This window comes from Ochotona curzoniae, unplaced genomic scaffold (assembly GCF_017591425.1).
Source record: "Ochotona curzoniae isolate NIBS_2020 unplaced genomic scaffold, NIBS_Ocur_1.0 contig_2294, whole genome shotgun sequence".
Taxonomy (NCBI): Eukaryota; Metazoa; Chordata; class Mammalia; order Lagomorpha; family Ochotonidae; genus Ochotona; species Ochotona curzoniae.
Genome location: NW_024465405.1, coordinates 4046187 through 4067700, shown reverse-complemented (window position 1 = coordinate 4067700; position 21514 = coordinate 4046187). Strand labels below are relative to the sequence as shown.

Sequence of the window (21514 nt, the reverse complement as noted above, 5' to 3'; positions counted from 1 at the left end):
TGAACTGCTGCCCCATGGAATGCCGGCACAGGCTTTGTCTATTGTGCCACAGCACTAGCTCCTGGATCAACTGTTTCAACTGTTCTTGGTGCCCAAATGAACAGTATTTGTGCTGCACCTCCAGCTCCAGCCATTCCTCTTCCCCGCAGCTCTCACCACTGGCCTCTGGCCCTGAATGCTGGACCAGGCGAGCTGTAGATTGACTTCTGTCTGCTGATGTTCCTGGGAGACCCTGGCTACCCCAAGCCACAGTGAAAGCTTTGGGACTGCCAGGAAGCAGAGCAGAGCCTCTGCTATAGTTCTCAGCACACACCTGGGGCGAGGCCTGCAGGCTCTTAGGGCTTCTGTGTTGGGTCTGTAAATGGGGGCGTTAAGGTGACCACCCTGAGATAGCGATGGATGCCAAGTGCCCGGGCTGCAGCAGGCACGCCCCAAGGCTCACCAGCCAGCAACACAGCTGCATTCTGACACAGTGATGGGAGCTTTCGTGTCATTAGTTACACTTCACACTTGAGTAAAGCATTTCCACGGGAAATATCTTCTTGGTAATTCATCATGATCCTGAACTAGCCAAGAAACAGGAAAAAAACAGATTGTTATTCCCATTTTACAAGTGAGAAGACAAGTCTCAAATATGTCGAGTTGCTTTTCTTGACTCCCAAACCTGATACGTTCCTCGGCCACCAGGTCCAGGTGACTGGGCAGGTGCCATCCCAGCTTGCTGCAGGAGGGACCACTGAACCCCTCGTATGTGAAACCTGCAACACACATAACCCAAGCACAAGGGGCGATGCCAGGCAGCCGCCCTCGCAGGAGGGCACAGGACCCCCGCTGTTCTCTGTCCGTGGGCAGACCATGCTGAAAGGCAGGTGCCCCGCTGACCCACAAAGGCTGACCCACAATGGCGGCCAGCTTAAGGAAGCACCGCACATAGCCGTGTCCTGCCCCCTTGCTTCAGCCTGCCACCAGGTTGCCCTCCTCTCTAGGAGGGGTCCAGATTCCCACCTCTGCCATGTGGGGGCACGAGCCCATTGCTTTTGTCAGTCCTCATTGCCTCTCCCTGCTCTCCCCTGGGTCTCCGTGTCCACCTCTCTCCACTGCTCAGTCCACTGGCCACTAAACAAACCCTGTGTTTGTAAAAGCTGCCAAGACCCAGCACTTAGAAAGTTGCCCACCAGTGGGACTGGGACTCAGTATCGAGGCTCCATGACTGATAGCCTGAGTTGGAGCTATTATCCTCCCACTGACACCTGGGCTTCACTCAGTGATGGCTAGCCCATCCGTGTGTGGTCAGGGACACTCCCATGCCGGGGTCTCAGCCATTTGCCCAAGGAGAGGCACCAGCCTTTGTCAGCATCAGCCCAGCCCCTCGCTCCCCACTTACCCTGGCAGAGATCCCCTGACCCCTCAACCAGTATGTGAACCTGGAGAAGGACAAACACTTGGACAGAGAGTCTCCTCCAAGGGCTTCAGGTTTGGGCTGGTTCAGCCAATGCCAAGCCTGCATCTGCCAGGGTCTTTGGGCATGCAGCCAAGCTTTGTGTACAAAAGCTCAACCAGGCAGTGGTGAATCAACCGCGGTACTCCCCGGCCCGGCTCCAGACACACTGCCTTGCTCCAAAGCCGCTGTCGGAGCCCCAGCCTGGTGCTCCGCTGAGGTGTGTGCTTGCTGCCTGGCGTTCTCAGTGAATGGGCAAAAGCCATCATGAATGGGCACCCACAGGACTCGTGGCAAGTCCCCAAATTTCCCAGAGTCAGCTTGGGAGCCAGAAGTACCAGCATGTTGGGGATTTCAGAACCAGAAATAGACACTCTCTTTACCCAAAGTCCTGAGATTCCCCGGGGAACAATGGCAGGAAATCCCTTGCTGAATCCTACACCTGGATGAAGCGTGGCCACCGCATGTCTCTCCTGCAAAGTTCCCTCCTTACTTGGGGGTCCTCGCTGCATCCCAAGGGGCTGTCCATGCTGTTGCCTTCTTCCCGAGATGAGAAAATGCTAAATGCCAAGCAGCCCCGCACTGCACGGAGAAGTACCTAGAAGGCTCCTAGGCCTGGCAGGATGGGAGGCAGCTCCAATCAGACCCCAGGAGCAAGGAGCATGGAAAGTCTAGGCCTTCCGCAGCAAATCCTGCCCTCACCCTCGCCCCCTTCTGCCTCAATGCCATCGAGTCCTTGCAGAGGTAGGAACAGACTGAGAGGTCCTCCTCCCCCACAAGCCATCATTTCCAGAGGATGTCCTTTCTTTCTCTTTAAGGTTTATGGATAGGAGGGGAGGGAGAGAGGGGAGAGAGAAACATCCCCTTTACTGGTTAACTCTCCAGATGGCCACAACAGCCAGGGCTGGGCCAGGCAGAAGCCAGGAACAGGGAGCTTCACCCACGCCTCCCACATGGGACAGGAGTCCAAGCACCTGAGCCATCTAGTGGGGAGCTAGAGCAGAAGTAGAACAACTAGGGCACAAACGGGTGCCAGTGTCACAGGCAGCAACTTGACCAGCTGTGCCACCACACTGTCCCTGGGAACATCCTTTCTACAGGGCACCAAGCTCCATGCTCCACGGCAGCCCAGCCCACCACAGAGGAGGAACCCCACGCGGGCCCCGGGGTGGGGCTCGGAACTTGGATCTTGCGGAACGGTCGAACCAAGCACAGACAGAGCACACGGATCTGAGAGGGAAGCGCTCAGGGGTTCTAAACATCAGAGAATAACAGAGAGCCAGCAACTGTCAATCACATGTCTCCCTGTAGCAGCCAGGGAGCCGGACAGGCAGGAGCTGAGATCTTCCATCTGCTGGTTCACACCCCACATGGCTGCAGAGACAGGCACTGGACTGGTCTCAAGCCGGGAGCTAGGAGCTTCCACATGGGTGGAGGGGCCCAAACACATGAGCCTTCTTTCACTGCTTTCCTAGGTACATTAGCGGGGAGCAGAGTTGGAAATGGAGCATCTGGGACTTGAACCAGTGCCTATATGGCATGCCGGAATGTCAGGCAGAGGCTTAGCTTGCTATGCCTCAGCACCAGCCCCAAGTTTTACCCATTTTGTGTGTATGTGTGCGTAGCCAATGTGCAACACAAGAGGCGCTTCCCTTCTGCTATCACTCCAGCCATGGCCAGCAAGTCACTTTGTCACACAACCATGAAAACAAGAGGTAGAAGAGCTGAATATGAGCAGATGTTCCTGAAAGTTAGCTCTCATGGGCAAAGAGTGGGAGGCCACCACACGATGGCTCAGCCAAGGGACTTCTGCATGGAATCCCCACAGTTCACACTGCAGGGGTGGCTGCCTGGCCTCAGACCGTGACGTGCAGTAGGTCGGGAAAGTCGCTGATCCCTTGCAGCCCCTCTCTCCTCCAGACGCTCTAGGATAGCAGAGCTTGCAGGCTGCTGCTGCACTGGTGCCTGGAAGGGCAGGTGCAACACAAGGTATCTGACTGGGGTGAAGGATGCTGCTCCTCATTGAAGCGGAGGATTTCTTGGGCCCAGCTCCATAGACTAATGGCTAAATCCTCACCTTGCATGCCTGGGATTCCATATAGGTACCAGTTCATGTCCCAGCTGCCCTGCATCCCTTCTAGCTCCCAGCTTATGGCCTGGGAAAACAGCAGAGGATGTCCCAAGGCCTTGGAACCCTGCACCTATGTGGGAGATCTAAAGGAAGCTCCTGGATCTTGCTTCAGATCAGCACATCTCTGTGCATTTGGGGGTGGGGTGAGCCAACAGATGGAGGATCTTTCTGTCTCTCCTCTCTGTGTATCTGCCTTTCCGGTGAAAATAAATAAATCTTTTAAAAAGTGGGGTGTTTCTGTGGATTGGTTACATAACCAACTGATAAATGTCTAACATGTCAGGTGGTGGATTTCCAGTCAGTGTTGCTCAGGTAAAGATGAGTTAGAACTTGGTAGTGAGGATGGTGCAAGATAGGGTGAGTGGCAGTAAAGTCACAAATCTATGGATGATTTGACTTTGTTCCACTGACTCCAAACCCTCAGCTGCTTGTGGTCTGTTCTTTTAGAGAACACCCAGCAAAGATACGTTCACCCACCTACCCACTCACCCACCCACTCACCCACCCACACATCCATCCATCCACCCACCCACCCATCCACCCACTCACCCACCCACCCATCCATCCATCCACCCATCCATCCATCCATCCATCCATTCATCCATTCATCCATCCATCCACCCACCCACCCATCCACCCACTCACCCACCCACACATCCATCCATCCACCCACCCACCCATCTACCCACTCACCCACCCACCCATCCACCCATCCATCCACCCACCCATCCATCCATCCATCCACCTACCCATCCATCCATCCATCCACCCATCCATCCACCCACCCACCCATCCATGCATACATACATCTTTGCATTCACTTTCCAGGTGTGTGCTGAATACTTCCTGGACACGAGTCCTGGTAATCCTAAACGACACAGATCTATGCCACCATGAAAATAACCTTGGACAGGAAGCAGATACTATGCAGGTCAGAATGTACATGTGACCTCATTCCAGGTGGTGGTCATTGGTCTAAGGAGGATAAGTTAGAAAAGGCTGATGGGAAAGAACAGGAGGAAATCGCCATTTCCTGCTACCTTTAGTTGACTTCACCTCTATGTTCACAGAGCAAGCCGGTTCCCAACATCCCCTGTGCTGGGCAGACTGTTTAGGGTTGGCCGGTAGCAATGTGCCCAGATGACCTGTATGTGTGAGCGTTGCTTCTAAATGTATTTGAACAGGATGCTTAGATGATTTGCTTCCAATTTCTAATCAGGCCAGAAGTAAATAACCAAATACATCTGCAGATTCACCAATTCCTCGGTGTTACCACCTCTCCGCACTTTCTTCTTTTTAAAAAGATTTAGTTATTTTTATTGGAAAGGCAGATATACAGAGAGGAGGAGAGACAGAGAGGAAGAGCTTCTATCTTCACACCCCAAGCGACCTGATCCAAAGCCAGGAGCCAGGAACTTCTTCAGGGTCTCCCACATGGGTACAGGGTCCCAAAGCTTTGGGTCATCCTCAACTGCTTTCCCAGGCCACAAGCAGGGAGCTGGATGGAAACAGGGCTGCAGGGATTAGAACCAGCACACATATGGGACCCCTGTGCATACAAGGCAAGAACTTTAGCTGCTAGGCTACTGCACTGGGTCCTTCTCCACACTTTCAAGTGGGGCATCCAGGTGTGTGGGAACCAGAGAACAGGCACTCCAGCATCCCTGCCTTGCAGACAGGTGACTCTGGTCTCCCAGCAGCCTCAGTGGGGGGTCAGCCTAGTTGCCACATTGGAAACCTTCCTCAAACCATGGCTATGCATGGTTCCTTTACCGTCTTTCCTCACACTCCCACTCCCTAAGCAATGGAATCTAAGAACTCACACTCCTGGCCCACACCACTCCCATGGCAGAGACACGTGCTGTAATCAGATGGTCTGGGTCAGGTGGCCCCTAGGTGCTGGTGATGGGTGATGAGCCAGTGGACTGCACTAGAGGGGCCATCAGAGATGGGCTCCTCTGGATACACAGGCCTCTTCTCCGGGGGCTTGAGGCATTTGTCTCTGGGGTAAAAGCCACCGGCTCAGCTCCCACATGTGCTGCCTTGGACAAGATACCCCCAGACTTAGACGTGACACACCCAGCTTAGACACGACACCCCAGGCACTCCCATTCAGTGACAGACATTAGAGCTGCCGCCATGGTTCAAGTTGGACTTGGTCTTTGCTTTCACGTGAAATTCTTCCGAGGACGAGGAGGTGAGCTCTGTGGGTTGTGAGCCAGCTTTGCAGGGCTCATGGTAGGGGAGCCCCAGGCAGGAAGAGGCGCACTTGAGCATCCCTGGGGGGTGGGACAGTGCAGCAGCATGATAGGACGCCCCGCACGCACGTGGTGTGAGAGCCCTGACAAGCGACTCTGACCTCAGTGTGTGGGACAGCCTGGCCCCGCCTGCTGTGGGACAGCCTGGCCCCGCCTGCTGTGGGACAGCCTGGCCCCGCCTGGTGGTTAACCCTCCTGTACGGGCCCAGAGCTGCTGCACAGACACCACCAGCAGGTGAGAGCGGGATGCCTCTGGCTGCGCCAGGGACCCTTTCATCTTGTGAAAATCCCTTTTCCCTCATCATTTTTGAAGAACTTGTGCAATGGAGATGTTCCAGAAACAGGCCTCATGGTTTTGGGGTCCGTTCAGCAACTTGGGTGCCCTTCAGGTACTTCCCAAACCACACGATTGCTTTATAGCCTAGTCCTTGTTGAATGATCGCATTTCCTCTTAGCAAAGAACCACAATCTACTCACTTTTGTTAGTTATGGATTCAGCATTCGCGGGGAGGATCAGTACTTATATACCAGAAATCCTCTACTAGGACTTTACAGGAAACACAGGTGAGCTTTATGACTTGAGTCCTAGCATGGCACTGTGTGCATGGTACTTGATATTCACCTGCCCATCAAAACCAAGTTCAAGTTCACCTTCCTCAAGAATGATCAACACATCGAAGCTGACTTGTTGATCCTCTCTCTGAAAGCCTTGTTATCCCTTGGTGAATGCGATATTGCAGTTTATCTACTGGCAAACCACAGGCCAAGAGGCCCGGTGTTTGAGATCTGAATCTGACAGAAGGACAGTGTAGACGATAAGTTGGTCTGAAGGAACCCAGAGCTTGGCTCACAGACGCAGGTTGCAGGCCCAGGCTTGGCTGCCCTCACCAGACTCAGCCGGACCGAGTGAGGCGGCCAGGCCCTGCGAGCCCTGCTCCATGGCCAGGCCCTGCTAGCCCTGCTCCACGGCTGAGCCCTGCTGGCGCTGCTCCATGGCCAGGCCCTGCTAGCCCTGCTCTGCGGACAGGCCCTGCTGGCCCTGCTCTGTGGCCAGGCCCTGCTAGCCCTGTTCCACGGCCGAGCCCTGCTCGCCCTGCTCTGCGGCCAGGCCCTGCTAGCCCTGTTCCACGGCCCAGCTCTGCTGGCCCTGCTCCACGGCCAGGCCCTGCTAGCCCTGTTCCACGGCCGAGCCCTGCTCGCCCTGCTCCACGGCTGAGCCCTGCTGGCTGCGGGAATCCAGAGCAAGCGCTGAAGAAATGGGATTTGCTCTGCCGCATGACTTCTCTGCTTGGTCCTCCCTCCCCTCCTTTCCAGAGAGATCCTGGAACAGGACCAGTGGCCAAGAGCAGAACAGGCTCCAAGAGGGGGTACTGGTAAAAGAGGCCCTCCTCATAATGGGGGAGCAGAGAGCAAGGGACCAATTCGCCCCCAGACTCAGAACTGTCAGCAGATAGAACAGGGACTGTTCTGACTACTGCCACCTGAGCCAGGCTTACTTGATGAAGTGAAATATGTGGGTCCTTTCAGGTTAGTAAAGCAGTGGTTTTCTTTGTCAAATCAGAGCTGTCAGTTGTAATTGCTTCAGGCACTTTGTGGGAAAAAAAATAGAGCAGCATGACTTGACAAGGAAGAGCAGGGCAGACTGCATCCGGAATCGTGAGTTCACAGGCTGCTGGTGCCAGAGTCTGAGGTTCAACTCTGTGGGCAGTGGTCCACAAGTGGTCAAAAATTTAAATCCAAGGTCAAGACTCATGGGTGAGGGTCCAAAGGTGGTCAAAGGTCCACAGGTGGGCAGGGGTCCAAGGCCACAAGACTGATGCTCTGAGATATCCTTGAGCCAGCCCCGTGCTGACTTCCATGCGTGGGTCACACCGTTGCTTCCTGATCAGCAAGCATTGGCTGGTTAACATCAGTATGGGACGGAGCTATCAATGTTTGTGTCATGTCAGCTCCTTTAGTTTGAATCCCCAAGTCATTAAATGAAAGATTAAGGCAGTGAGCCTTGTAGTTCAGCCTCACTCCAGAGACAACGGGTTCCCCCGGCCACCCGGTTTTATGATCTGTCTTGTGTCTGTCTCATTTATTATTTTCTCAGTTGCACACCAACCCCTCTCCAACCCTGGCCATGCTGCGCTGCTCACAGTGCTATGTTCCTGGTTGCATGGAAGAATGTTATTTTGGCAAAGGCTTTGAATCTTGATCACATTCGATCAAATCAGATATTTCTAAGAATTCAACAAATGGATCATTTCTTCCCTCTCATGCCAAGTGAGACCAGTAGGGTCACACCCACTCGGGAGGCTGCAGCACAACGATGTGAAGCCAGCCCATGTGCCAGACGAGCAGTGAACCCCACACCCAGGACCACACAACCCCCCAACACGCTGTCTGTGCCTCTGACAGAGGGTGTCCCTGCCTGGGTTTGCTGCCCTGAGGTCACCCTGCTGCCACCTGGGAGGGGCACAAGGTGAGCGTGAACAGGATTGCAGTTCCTGGGCCTCCAGACACGTTCTCACTCTGCTAACCTGCAGAGAGATCGGGCCTCCTCAAAGAAGTGCAGCCATTGCCTGAACATAAAATGTCTACACGGAGGGCTGGTGCTATGGCATGGCAGGCTGTGCTTGCATCCCATGTGGGTGCCAGTTTAAGTCCCAACTGCTCCACTTCTGATTCAGCCCCTTGCTAACACACCTGGGAAGGCAGCAGAATATGGCCCAAGTCTTTGGGCCTCTCTACCCATGTGGGAGACCTAGATGAAGCTCCAGACTCCTGGCTTCAGACTGGCAAAGCTCCAGCCATTGCAGCCACTTGGGGAATGAACCAGTGGATGGAGGATCTCTCTGTCTGTCTCTCTGTAAACCTGCCTTTCAAATAAATTAATAATTTTTAAAGGTTTTCATGTGTCATGCAAAGTACAGGTGTCATACTAATAGATGTCATACTATTCATCATTCAGCTAATCCTATTTTCAGTCACTGACAATATAACAGATTCATCTATTATAACACGATGCATTATATCTTACACAGCACATACTGTCATCTGTTATAGACAATTGGTCATATGATCATTAGCTTACTTCCTGAGGACCCCAGAAGCCGAAGAGATCCCCCAGTCCACAGACGGCCCAACACCTGTGCCCAGCCCAGTCACACCCAAAATACTTCAGGTGAAAATTGGGATCCTTTAAGATGGAGTGTCTGATCTTGGCAGGTACATGGCTGCCTCAAGATAAACTACAGCAGCGTCCCTCTGGGCCACACTCCCAGACCCCCCATGAACCTCATCAGGGAGCAGGAGATTGTAGGCCGTTGGGAGAAAATGGACCAGCTCTGGGCTCAGCTTCCCAGGGAGGCAAGTCAATTGCGGGGCTGGGCAGGTCTGCCAGCCAGGGCACATCCTTGTTGGCTAAGCCAAGGATTTTTGCTCTGCCATTTACAACATAAACCAAGGATCCAGGAGTTGAGACATGGCTAGCCTGTGACATCCAGGGCTGGCGGGAGAACTCCTGGGCAAAGGAGGGCACCTGCATGGGCCCTGAAGGGCACAGAAGGAGGGCCATGAAGGGAGAGTGGTGGGACCACTGTTGTCTGCAGGGTCGCAGGGCTCCCTCGAGCCCCTGTCCAGCACCGAGTCATTCGGGAGAATGGTAAACGGAGTGTCATCCTCTGCGAGGAAGCCCTGTGCAGCGAGAACAGAAACACCAACACAGCAAGCTGCTCCTTTATGTCCATCTTTCACTGCAATGATCAGAAACAGCCAAGGCCTGACGCACAGCTGGGACTGCGAGGACTCCATGCAGCGTGCGTCCAAGCCCAGGATGCAAGCTGTGCCTGACTCGGGGGTGTTCTTGGTGTGAGCTGGGCTGTGGCTGAGGAAAGCACCTGGCCTGGGATATTTTGCTGCATATTTTGTCCACACACACATGCACATACATGTATGCATGCGAGTGCATGCGTAAATGCTTGTCGCCACTGGACTGCCTTCTGCGTCCCCTACCTGCTCCAGGTGCAACAGAGCCTCCAAACCACAGAACAGGAGCAGGTGGCCCACGGTGGCCTTTGGTAGCCCTCGGTCAGCTGCCCATCTGATCACTCTAAGGCCTTTAAGAAACAGACATAAAGACAACCTCACTCTGTGGCTCTCTGGAAAACATAATTGTATGCCTTTTACCATTTTTGTTTTTTCAATATACGAAGGTGGAGGCTTGACTGGATCAGGGACTGTCTCAGAGCGTGAGATGGCCGGTGTGTGGGAACAGGGCAAGTAAGAACCGTGTGCTGGAAACTTGGTGCAGGCCAGATGTGGAGGCAATTCCATGGCCAGTGGGGAGGCTCAGGTGCACAGAAGAAGTGTGTGTGGCAGGGACAGCCCACCGGCCTGCCATGCTCCTGTCCTGCTCACCCTGCCTTGGGAGTGTCGCTGCTCTTCTTGTCCGTCCTGCTGTCATTTGAGAGCTCTGTGCCCAAGAAAAAGCTGCCTCTGTGTGTTTCCTGGCGATGTCATATTTTGGTGCACACTGAACTGGCGTGGGTTGGAGGTGGAGAACTGGAAGGAGCGGTAATCAAACCAAGTGGAAGTACGATTCTGAGCACACACTGTCCATCTGAAGTGCTGATTTCTCGGCCCAGCAGCTCACAAGCCACTGCTCTTGTGGAATGATCTTTAGATTCTATCAGCCACAGTCCCCAGAAAGTCATTACTGCAAGGAATGGAGGCTCTGCTGGTTCTCGTTAACTCCCTGCTGCCTCTATGACCTGTGTCAGGAAGTCTAGATGTGGCAGATATGATAAGAACAGGTATCAAGGAAGTAGTTCTGAAACACAAAGTGTAATGACAGAATTGTTGGCAAAGAAATGGCTACTTAATGCTACAGCCTCCAAATGCCAAAGGGAACTGCATATTAAAACGAGGAGAACAATGATGCCGTCCAGCTCGTAGATGAATCCATGAGTTGAAGACCTGTCTTCTTGCCGTAGGATAATGGCCTGACTGAATCACAATTATGGGGCGCCTGATTTCCAGGCAATTTTGAGACAAGAGGTTGTGCAGCATCTGAGAGAAAAGCAGGGGTGAGGGCGTGTCAGGTGAAGGGAGGGGGTCTGCCCTGGCCTGGCAACTGACAGAGTCCAGCTGCCCTTCAGAGAGCAGCTCCCACTTCGTGAGCTGCCCTTGGAAAGAACGAAGGGAAACGTCTACCCGAAGCCAACAGGAATGCACTGCTCACCAGGAGCTTGGGGATGGAGGGCTGGAATAGACGACTTCATGCTGAGCATGGAGGAAGTACGCCCCTGCCAAGCTGCTGGAAGATGCCACAACACCAGTTGACCCCTCAGCTGCAGCCTTTGGGATCCCTCTGGGCACAGACAGCCCATCAAACTGTGCCCCAGTTCCTCAACCATATAAGCCTGGAGATAATAAACAGTGTTGTTTTAAGGCAAAGTGTTGTAACACAGGATTATACAGCAATGGGTGACCTAAAATAGGTGGCAAGCAATAAAAAAGTCAAACCTAATAAAAATAATCTTTAAAAAATAGTGAAATACTAATAAAAACAATAAACTCCTAGAAAGGCCAGTCATGGGAAACAGAAAGTTTAAGCCCTGGATACCGAGAACAAAGAGTTATCAGCACAGACTCTACAGATGTCAGAAGCACAACACTGCAGTAAACTATGAACTCCACAGCTTGCACGACATGCTCAGATTATCTGATGGCATAACCTGCAAAAGCAGACTAGGAATCCATAAAGAGATCTATGGAATTTTTTTTAGGGGAAAAAAGCTTCCCACAAAGAGACTATCAGACCCTGGGGGAATCACTACTAAACATTTAAGGGAGCAACAATCACACAGACACCAGAACGAGGAACACTTCCCATCCCAGCTCTGATAACACTGGCAGACCAATGTCCTTCACCAACAGGGAAGCAGCAGCCCTCACCCTCCGGGCAGCATCAGTGGGGTATCAGACACTAGGGACAAGGCTTATTTATTCATTTGAAAACAAGAGTTACAGAGAAGGAAAGACAGAGAAAGATCTGCGTTTGGTGCTTCACTTCCCAGACAGCTGCCACAGGTTGGGCTGGGCTGAAGCCAGGAGCCAGAAGCCTCTCCCAGAATCCCACATGGGTAGGAGTCCAAGCACTTAGGCCATCTCTCCCTGCTTGTTCCAAGCCATTAGCAAGAAGCTGGATTGGAAGTAGAACCGTTACCCATGTGGGATGCCGGCGGCAGCTTAAGCTGCTATGCAACAAAGTCATCCCCAGCTTCAACGTTTAAACACCCTGTGATACCACCAGATCGCACCGAGTTCTCTGAACGGGTCAGATGCTGCGGGGTGTCTGACGGACAGGTGTCAAGGAGAGGACAAGGCCTTGGCGCAGAACGTGTCACACCACCAATTATAGGGGAACAAGCAGGCAGACGCCTACAAGGTTGAAGGCAACGTAAGCGGGCAAACCTTTTTCCTGCCTCCTGCCTGGTGTTTTAAATCCAGGTTCTATTCCTGCCAAGTCTGGCAGGGCCCAGTGGTGGGTTCCTGGGCAGAGTAGATGCCCCTTCTGCTCCTGGGCTGCACCCTGTCATGGTCTCTAAACCACCTTCCCGATGACCACCTGTGTCACTTTTGTCTTCCCAGCAATGCAGCTGTTATTTGTGATCAGCCTCCAACCCCAGGGTTGTTCCTCTAGAAGCGTCAGGAAAACAAACCAGCAAGAGATGGGATGCGAAGTGTAAATGGAAGTAAACAGGGCAGACACGTGCTATTTACCCGGAAGTCTGATCAAAACAGAGCGCGGCATCATTGCTGAGGCAGCTCTGGTTCGAGCGTGGATCACTGAACGGCTTGTGGAAAGCATTGCTTTCACAGGACGGCAGGTGCTAGAACAATGAGTGACCTCCGGCTGCATCTGGGTTACAAAAGCTGCCCCAGTGTTTGTGAAAAAAAAAACCAGGATAATAATAATAATAATAAAAGCCAACATCCTGCCTCTGGGCAGTTCCTTTTTATTTTTTTCTCACAGAGGGGAGCTTTATTTATAGATAATAGAGGGGCAGCTTGTAGGACACAAGCCCACGCTCACAGACTCACTTCCCAGTGGAAGTGTTGATTGACGTAAATGGCTCCGGTGTTTGTCTGCTTTCTTCTCCCTGGAACTCTGGGCAGCCTGGACCATTCCAACGGCTCATATCCCATGTAAATGAGCTGACTGGCGCATTCACAGCCCCCGAGAAGCAACTGAGTGAGACATTTTCCAGGGCAGAGCACGCTTGGGGAGGCAGTTGCACAGCCAAGGAAAGGGTGGGGCAGGTGGGAGTGCTGTGTCTGCCGACCTGGGGGTTCACATTCACCACTGCTCTCCAGACAATGCGGTGTTGCAGACCCCTGAACCACCTGCCTGGAGCAGGTCTTTGAAGCCAGGGATTTGTCCCAAGATTTCTGTGAGACCCCCAAATTAGGACTAAAGTAATGGAAGTATGGGTCTTCAACCCATCCCAAGACCCCCTTGGTGGCCCAAGGGATTACCGGTTACTCAATGGCCCCACCTTGTGCCAAGAACTTGAAACCTTGGGCATCATTTGTTTCATCCTTGTCCTCGTCCTCCTCAGCGAGTTTCACTGTGGTCCTCGCAGGTTGCTCAGGAGGAAGCAACACCAAGCGCGGAAGGCTACGTCAGGGGTCTTGATGGCTACAGTCCGTCAAGCCCGCCCTTAGTTCTGCTTGCGTGCACGTTACACAGATGGAACAAGCTCAGAACCTTCTGCTTCTTCTGCTGCAGACATGACGTTAGACATCCGTGGCGGCACGTGACAGCCGTTTAATGTCTGACATTTTAAAACAACAGACCTCTTGCGGAATTCCCACCTCTTCGCTTTCGTCCCTCCGGACTCCACTCCTTTTTCTGCAGGCCTAGCTGAAGAGCGAGTACGACTGAATCGAAGCCGACCAGAGACCTCCATAGCCCTGTCACTGCTCCGTGAAGTGCCCCCAAATCAGGCCCCACTGTCAGCTCCCTCCCTTCCAGGCACAGGACTGAGGGCTCAGAGTCGTTGTCAAGGTTTTCCCTCCAAGTCGCCCTGTACAGCCCCTCCTTTGCAGTTCCTCGGTGTTGCACACCTCTCCCCTATTCTTGGGCTCTTGTTCAAAGAAAGGCATGTCACATGTGACAGACACCTGGCCTTTGCAGCCATCGTAAATGCACAATTCAGACTTGTTATGTCACAGTGTTATGTGACCATCGCCACCTTGTCTCCAAACAGAAATTCTACTCAACAAGCAATGGTGTCCTCTCCTTTTCCTCCCCTCGACCCTGGCGATCTCTAGGCTACTTCCTGATGGTACACATGAGTGAATTGCTACACTAGTCGGGTAACTCTAACATATCTCTCTTTAAACAGAGATTTATTTATATCTGAAAGGCAGAGTTACAGAGAGGAAGAGAAAGAGAGAGATCTTCTATCGGCTGGGTCACTCCCCAAATGGCCAGAGCTGGGCTGATCCAAAGCCAGCAGCCAGGAGCCTGTTCTGCGCCTGTGCTTCAGCAGGCACTATGCTGATCTGCTCCATGGGGCCCGCATCTTCTGATTTTCTGGGTTTCATCACCAAGTCCCGTATTTTCCAGGAGAGCTCAGGGGTGGTGGGGCATAGGGGTGGTCACCTGCCTTCTCTGTTGGCAGGGCCCTGCAGGGCTCTGCTGCCCACCTCTCTACCCAGGCAAATCCTGATGACTCCACGGTGGTACAAGGCCAGTGCTGTGGCAGAGCAGGTGGAGCTGCTGCCACACTGCATCCCAAGGCCCAGCCACGCCACCTCCATTCTGCAGTCCTGACAATGGGCCCAAGGAGGCAGTGGATGACGGCCCCAGACTGGACCTCCTGCCACCCATGTGGGAGAACAGGAGCGAGCCATGCTCCAGGTCTTGCAAGTATTTGGGGAGCAAAGTAGCAGATCAAAGATATTCTGTCTGTCTGTCTCTATTCATGTGTGTCTTTCTGATGTTCTGCCCTCCAAACAAATAAAGTTAAAAATATTTTCTTAAAAAGTGTGTTCCAACCTTGCAAACACTAGGGTCCCATATGGGCACCTGTTCTGATCCTGGCAGCTCCACTTCCCATCCAGCTCCCTGCCTGTGGCCTGGGAAAGCAGTTAAGGACAGCCCAAGCCTTGGGACCCGGTACCCAAATGGGAGACCCAAAAGAGGCTCCTGACTCCTGGCATTGGATTGGCTCAGCTCCAGCCATTGCAGTCACTTGCGGAGTGAACCAACAGATGGAAGATCTTTCTCTGTGTCTCCTTCCCTCTGTAAATCTGATCTGCTTTTCCAATAAAAATAAACAAAGCTTTAAAAATGCAAACAAAGTCACACTGTTGACTTTTTCTGGGGCGCCCTCTGCTCTCCCAAGGTGTGAGGCCTTTAGTTGCCACGGAGTTCACAACCATGAAAGATACATCAAAACCCTTCATTTGACAGCTGCAAAGATCATCGGTCCTGCACCGGCTGTGGTCCCCAGGCTGCTGCCAGGCTGCGGTGCCAGCCCCGAGACGGTCCCGCTTTGCTCGCTGTGGCCAAGGGGGTGGTGCTCACACCACGGATGTGGCATTTGCTAACATACCTTTAAAAACAAAACATGCATGCCGTATGCCCGAGGGCTTTCATATTTGGAGCTATTAATCAGGGAGAAAGTTCTCGGGTCACCATTTCCCTCAAGAACTTTGTAAATACCGGTTCCTTTTCATCTGACATTGGAAACTAACCAGATCTCCACTCTTCCTGAAGTTCAAGATTATTCAGAGTATCTCTTAATTCTCTTCTTTCAAACCTGTGTCTTTTTCTATCTCCGCAAATACCTAATGCTGAAAGTCTTTTTTGCAGCAACTGATCCCTTTTTTTACTGTTGAAATACCTGTCCTTGCCCTCTATGTTCACTTCAACTAAGTTTTCCCTCTGACTCAGTCATCCGGCGGGGTTGTCCTCATCTGTTTTTCAACCGCACAGCTGCTGGTCAGCGCCGGCCCCGCGCGCGTCCCGCGGTCGCCAAGGAAACCGGAGGTGCGGAGCGCCTTGCAGCTGAGGGCCGAGAGGCAGCACCGCGCATGCGTGGCGTCTCGTTGCTAGGGCCGTCTCGAGGGGCGCCGCTGCGAGAGACTGCCACAAGATTCCGGAGCCTGGGGGAGACCCACGCTCTCCCCTCTCTGTGCCTGCGCGCTCCGGCTCCGCTCTCTCCGGTCCCTTGCCCCAAGCGAGGGGGCTATCCCCGACCTCCCTCCCCAAGCAGCCCGACGCCCTGCAGCCAGAGCCTCCCTGGAAGAGCCCAAAAGGAGTTTCCCAACGGGCCGGCGGAAGAGAGAAAGTAGTCAACCATGTCGAACGCGTAAGTGGTGGGCTCCTGGCCGCCGCTGGGGGACAGAGTCCGAGGCAGCAGGTGGCCGCCCCGCCTCCCTCCTTTTCTACCCCTAGCTTCCTTGTCTCTTTTAGCAGCTTGGGGTTCTGGTGGGCAAGGGTCTTGGGGTCCTGCTTGACCTCCCATGATCTCCCTTGAAGAAGGGAGCTGGTGCCTGCCCCCTGGCTACGTCTCTGCTGCATTAACACATGGCCGGGGTTTGCGTTCTTCTGCGCGTTGTTGCGTTTATCCTCCGCAGCCCTAAACTCTGTTTCTAATCGTGCCTGGGGTGGGACTACTCAACCTCGACAGGTAGGGGCCGCTGAGCCCATGACCAGGGCAGTACACAGCCCCCTGGGGTCCTGCGGGCCTCTTGGGGTGCCCGGTCCATCCCTGGCTCCAGCCCACATTCCTACTAACCGTTTTCTTACCCAGCCTGGTCTTCTCGTGGGAGGAGGGGCTGACTCTTTCAGCTGAGCCTCCTGTGGAATCCAGCAGGGCCAGGTGGCTCAGTGGCCTGGTGCTCTGGAGCGAGCAGGTGGAGACGCTGAGAGAGTGAGCATGCCCTGCTCTCTCCAGGGAAGAAAATGTGAAGGCCAAGGACACACAGTCCTGCGGGACGGGAACCCAGCAGCGGGGTCCTCCTGCAGGTGGTGAGGAGGGGCCCTGAGAGGCCTTCTGGCTCCCAGTGAGGGCTGGCAGGTGGGAGCCAGAGCAGGTGCGAGCAGAGAAAAACCGAACAGGTGGCCGTGGTGGCACGTGTGAATGGTGTGAAGTTGAGGCAGTGATGTGAGCTTGGGAGGAAGTTGGTTTGGACAAGGAGGAGGTCTCGGAGTGCAGCCCCACAACCAGGGGTGGGCACAGGGCCAGGAAGGCCTGACTCAGAGCTTGAGGGCAGCAGGAGGTGACAGGACCATGCACCACAGCCTGGGCGGGGCTCCACCTGGCTGAGCCTGGGTTCCCCAGGATGCTAGCAGGTCCTCCAAGCAGCCCTGGGCAGTCACAGCTCAGTCTGGTCTTTCTCAGCTGTCGGGGGCAGCCTTCTCCACCCAGGGCCTGGAACATTCGTGATGCACACACGGTCATGTCCGGAACCACTCAGGGCCTTGTGGGAACTGCCAAGTCCCCTGGTGGCTAAGATCTGCCTCTGCTTCCCAGCATGTATGTGCAGTTCCGGAACAATCCAGGCTCCCAGCGAACACCCTGGGGACGCCATTGCCCACCGCAGTGCCTGGAGGAAGTCCCAGCAGGCTGAGCGGCTGTGAAGTGGGTGGACTGCTGCAAGAGGCAGGGTCTGTGATTAACTCATCACCTCTTTTGCCTTAAAAATGCACCTCACCAGCCCCAGGAATGCGAGAGAGGCCGTGTCCAGTCCAGCCTGTACAGCAGTACTATCCACAATAGCCAAGGCGTGGGAAGCGCCCAAACCTCCATCCCCTGGGAGATGAGCAGAGACAACAAGCACGCTGCACCCACGTGCTGCACTGTGGCAGCACCAGCGTGCTTGGCAGTCAGCACGGTACAAGGAAGCAGGTGCCAGAGGCCACCTGTCACACAGCCCGCTTTCGGGTGACTTCCGTTTGCCATGGCCCCACTCAGGGTTTCCCGACTGTTGGCTGCTGTTTGAAAGTGCACGGTCCGGGCCCAGCGTGATAGTGTAGACGCTAAAGTCCTCGCCTTGAACGCAGCAGGATCCCATATGGGCGCTGGTTCTAATCCCAGCAGCTCCACTTCCCATCCAGCTCCCTGCCTGTGACCTGGGAAAGCAGTCGAGGACGGCCCAAGCCTTGGGACCCTGCACCCATTTGGGAGACCTTGAAAGCTCCTGGCTCCTGGCTTCAGATTGGCACAGCTCTAGCCATGGCACTCACTTAGGGAGTGAATCATTGGATGGAAGATCTTCCTCTCTGTCTCTCCTCTTCACTGTATATCTGACTTTCCAAAAAAAAAAAATAATAATAATAATAAAATCTTAAAAAAGAAGAAAGTGCATGGTGCACAGGAACTGCATTTTGAATGTGGGTTGTCTCGCAAGCTGGCAACCTGCAAACCCGTGTCTTGGGCTCTGGGCAGCGGCTGTGAATCCTGAGTCAGCAGGGGCCATGACCGGTAGCACCGGTAGCTGTCGCGTCTGCTGAGTCAGATGCACAGTGTATGTTTTCAATCTGCAGAGGTTGCTGTGTCCGTAGCGGATGAACAAGCCTCGCGCTGTGTGTTTGTAGCACACGGGTGGGAAGCGTTCGGTCTGCGGGCCTTGCAAGGTCTGTGAAATTGCTGGGCCTGGCCCTGCCGAGGCCGCCACGGGTCAGATTTGAAACTCAGTCACTCTATGGAGCGGCAGGTTCATTTTTCAGTTAATAAATGTGTGCAGAACACAGGTGGTGCAATAGGTAGCCAGGTGACCCTTGGCGGCAAAAAGGCTCCCCACCCACTGAACACAGAGAAATGCAGGTACCAGCTGCCAGCAATGTGGTGGAGTGGGCAGTGCCCGTGCCAGTCTGTGATGACAGGCAAGCAGCTTGGTGAAAACACTGCAAACCAGCGTTGTGCACCTGCCAGGACTGGATGCTGTGTGACCATGTGAGCCTCGTGCACCTGCTGGTGGTGAGCAGGGGAGATGCGGAAGCTGAGGGCAGCCTGGGCGCAGCTCACACCCAGCCTGGGTCTCTCCTTTGTTATCTGTTCTACTCCCACATTTTAAAAAGACAGCAAGGTCTACTTATGTGTTTACTGAATTCTGGGCAGCATTTGACCTGCAGCTCCGTCACAGGGCCCTTGCCTTCAGGTCTTGCCTTTGGAGAAGCGAGCAGATCCTGGGTGCTGCCTGCATGCTAGGCTTTTCTTGAGTCACCCCAACATCTGTTAGGTTAATTCTTCAATAGTTAACGTTCTTGGTTGGTATTATAAATGAGACGTCTTGTTTCGTGTTTTCCTCTGTGTTTAGCCTTTGTGGGTTCTTAGAGCTAAGTTTGGCAGCTTCTCTGTACGGGGGCATGTGGGGATTTGGCTTTGATTTCCGTGGATTCTGCAGGCTTGCCACACGTAGGCGGCAGTGTAACCCGTCTCACTCCTTCATTGTTTTCCACTCCTGTTTGCTGAGGGAGTATTTCCAGTGTTTCTCCACTGAGGAGGTTGAGGTCACTGGTCCTTGGTGTCTGGCATTCTGCAGCAGTGCGTGGGGAAGGCATCCTTAATCAGACATGTGCTGTAGCAGGTGGTGGGCATCATGGCTTAGCAGGTGCAGTCAGCACTTGCCGGGCCCCAGCCCTAGTAGCAATGCTGGTTCAAGGCTTGGTGCTCCCTCTTCCTATCCGGTTCCCTGCTGTGAGCCTAAGAAGGCAACAGATGGTTCCAGGAGCGCAGACTTGAGTGAGCCAGCACCAGGACGCAGCTCCTTCACCCCCAGGACCAGGATGAGCTGCTGCTGGCTGCCACCCAGGGCCCACTCTCCCTCACCCTCTCCTGGAGGCAGAGCCAGTCCGATCTGGGGGCTTTGAGCAAGTGCACGGCGTGGCTGTCGTTGGGATTCTTCCGTGGGATGCAGTTACCAATACTGGCTCCAGGTGAGAAGCGTTGTTATTACTCAGGAACTGGGCGAGAACTGGAGTGCTCTGTGCTCCCAGGACGATGGCGTCTCTGGTGCCCGAGAGTGTGTCCAGCAGCCTTGGGGAGCTACGTCTGGGTTGGCATCCCTCACCCCTGGGCCATTTCCTTTCTTCCTGGGGCGCAGGGAGGGGCAGGCTGAGTCCAGGCAGCGTTCAACCTGGAGGCAGACAGCTGAGTGTGAGTCCTGTCTCCCAAGAGTAGGATTTGTGGCAGTAGCTTTTCCATGCCTCAGTTTCCTCACCTGCCAACAGGGATTGGAACCATACCCACTCGGACACAGGAGTGCTCGTGTGTGAAGTTCCTAGAATTGAGACTGAAGGTGTAGAAAATTAGCCAATGTTGTCCAAACTGGAGTATTTTTGATGTGAAGGCTGGGATGGTGAGGAAGGCACGCCCAGGCTGTTACTGTTGTTGCTCACCAGGCGGACGGAGCTGGAGGGAGCTGGGGGCACGTGGCGGTCTCACGACAGTGGGGGGTGACAGCAGAGCGGGCTGGGCTAAGCGTGTGTATTCATCTCCACTTCCTCCTGAGTTGCCGCTAAGATGGAAACAGAGAATTTCAAAGGTTCAAACTTGCAGGGGCAAACGTCAAGAATAGACAGGAGATGACTGGTCTTGGGACATAGCCGTGAACCCCTACAGGAGACGCCCCCATCTCCCAGCAGAGTGCCTGGCCAGAGTCCCAGCTCTCCTGCTTCTGCTCCAGCCCCCAAGTGCCAGCAGGCGATGGTTCAAGGCCTGCGTGAACCCCAGGAACGAGCAAGTGATGGCTCAAGTCCAGCACCCCAAGAGAGAACAGGTGATGGTTTAAGCCCAGCGTGCGTCCCACAAGGTCTGGATTGAGTTCTGGGTTCCTGGCCCTGGCATTTGGGCAGTGAACCAGCAGTTGGAACCAGGCAGAATATCTGGGCTCATGAATGCCAGGTACAGGGCACACCTGAGTGAGAGCCAGGCTGGTAACCAGGAGGGAGGGGAGTTCTTCGCCAACTCAGGCCTCTGGCTTCCCAGCCAGGGAAAGGACCACCCTTCTCCCTGTGCAGAGGGGCGCTGACGTGCCAGTGTTTCTCTTGTGCCCGGGAAGGCAGCAGCCAGGGTCCTGCACGCCACCCCAGGGAAGTCCCTTGCCAAGACCCTCTGGCTCTTGAAGGTGCAGGAGAATCAAGAGTCCCCCCATGTGGGGCAGGCGAGGCAGGAGATCAGTGCTTGTCATGACTGCATCATGAGGGTCCTGGCAGGAAGGCAGCACCCCGTCGTGAGGGTCCTGGCAGGAAGGCAGCACCCCGTCGTGAGGGTCCTGGCAGGAAGGCAGCACCCCGTCGTGAGGATCCCGGCAGGAAGGCAGCACCCCATCGTGAAGGGCCTGGAGGCAGGTGTGCACAGTGGCTGGAGAAGCCAGCAGGGACGATAGCACGTCCAGGCTAGCGAAGGCAACCATCGCTTTCCGGGCCAGCAGTGGGTGCACCTGAGCCTTAGCTGCCTCGCCCCAAGGGGGCAGGGGGCACACACTTAGACCCTCCTCTGCAGTGGGTCCTCTCTGTGTTCTCAGTTCCTGCCCTGGGATGAAGAGGAAGACTGCCGTGTGAGAGGACAGACAGGTCACAGTCTCCCGAGTTTTATGCAGTACATGGTACCATGCTAGCCTTTATCGTAGCTGTGGGTGAGGAAGACAGAGCTTGGTCCCTTATATACAGGATTCGGT

At 54.2% G+C, this 21514-nt stretch overlaps 1 protein-coding gene across 2 annotated transcripts in view; it reads left to right on the top strand.

Moving 5' to 3' along the window:
- The first annotated feature begins 16189 nt into the window (after window positions 1-16189).
- Window positions 16190-21514, top strand: part of IQCA1 (IQ motif containing with AAA domain 1) — a 109906-nt gene continuing 104581 nt past the window's right edge. For both annotated transcript variants that reach the window (XM_040972482.1, XM_040972481.1), the window contains exon 1: window positions 16190-16200. In XM_040972482.1, the coding sequence (XP_040828416.1) occupies window positions 16190-16200 (11 nt within the window). The remainder of the gene's footprint in view (window positions 16201-21514) is intronic.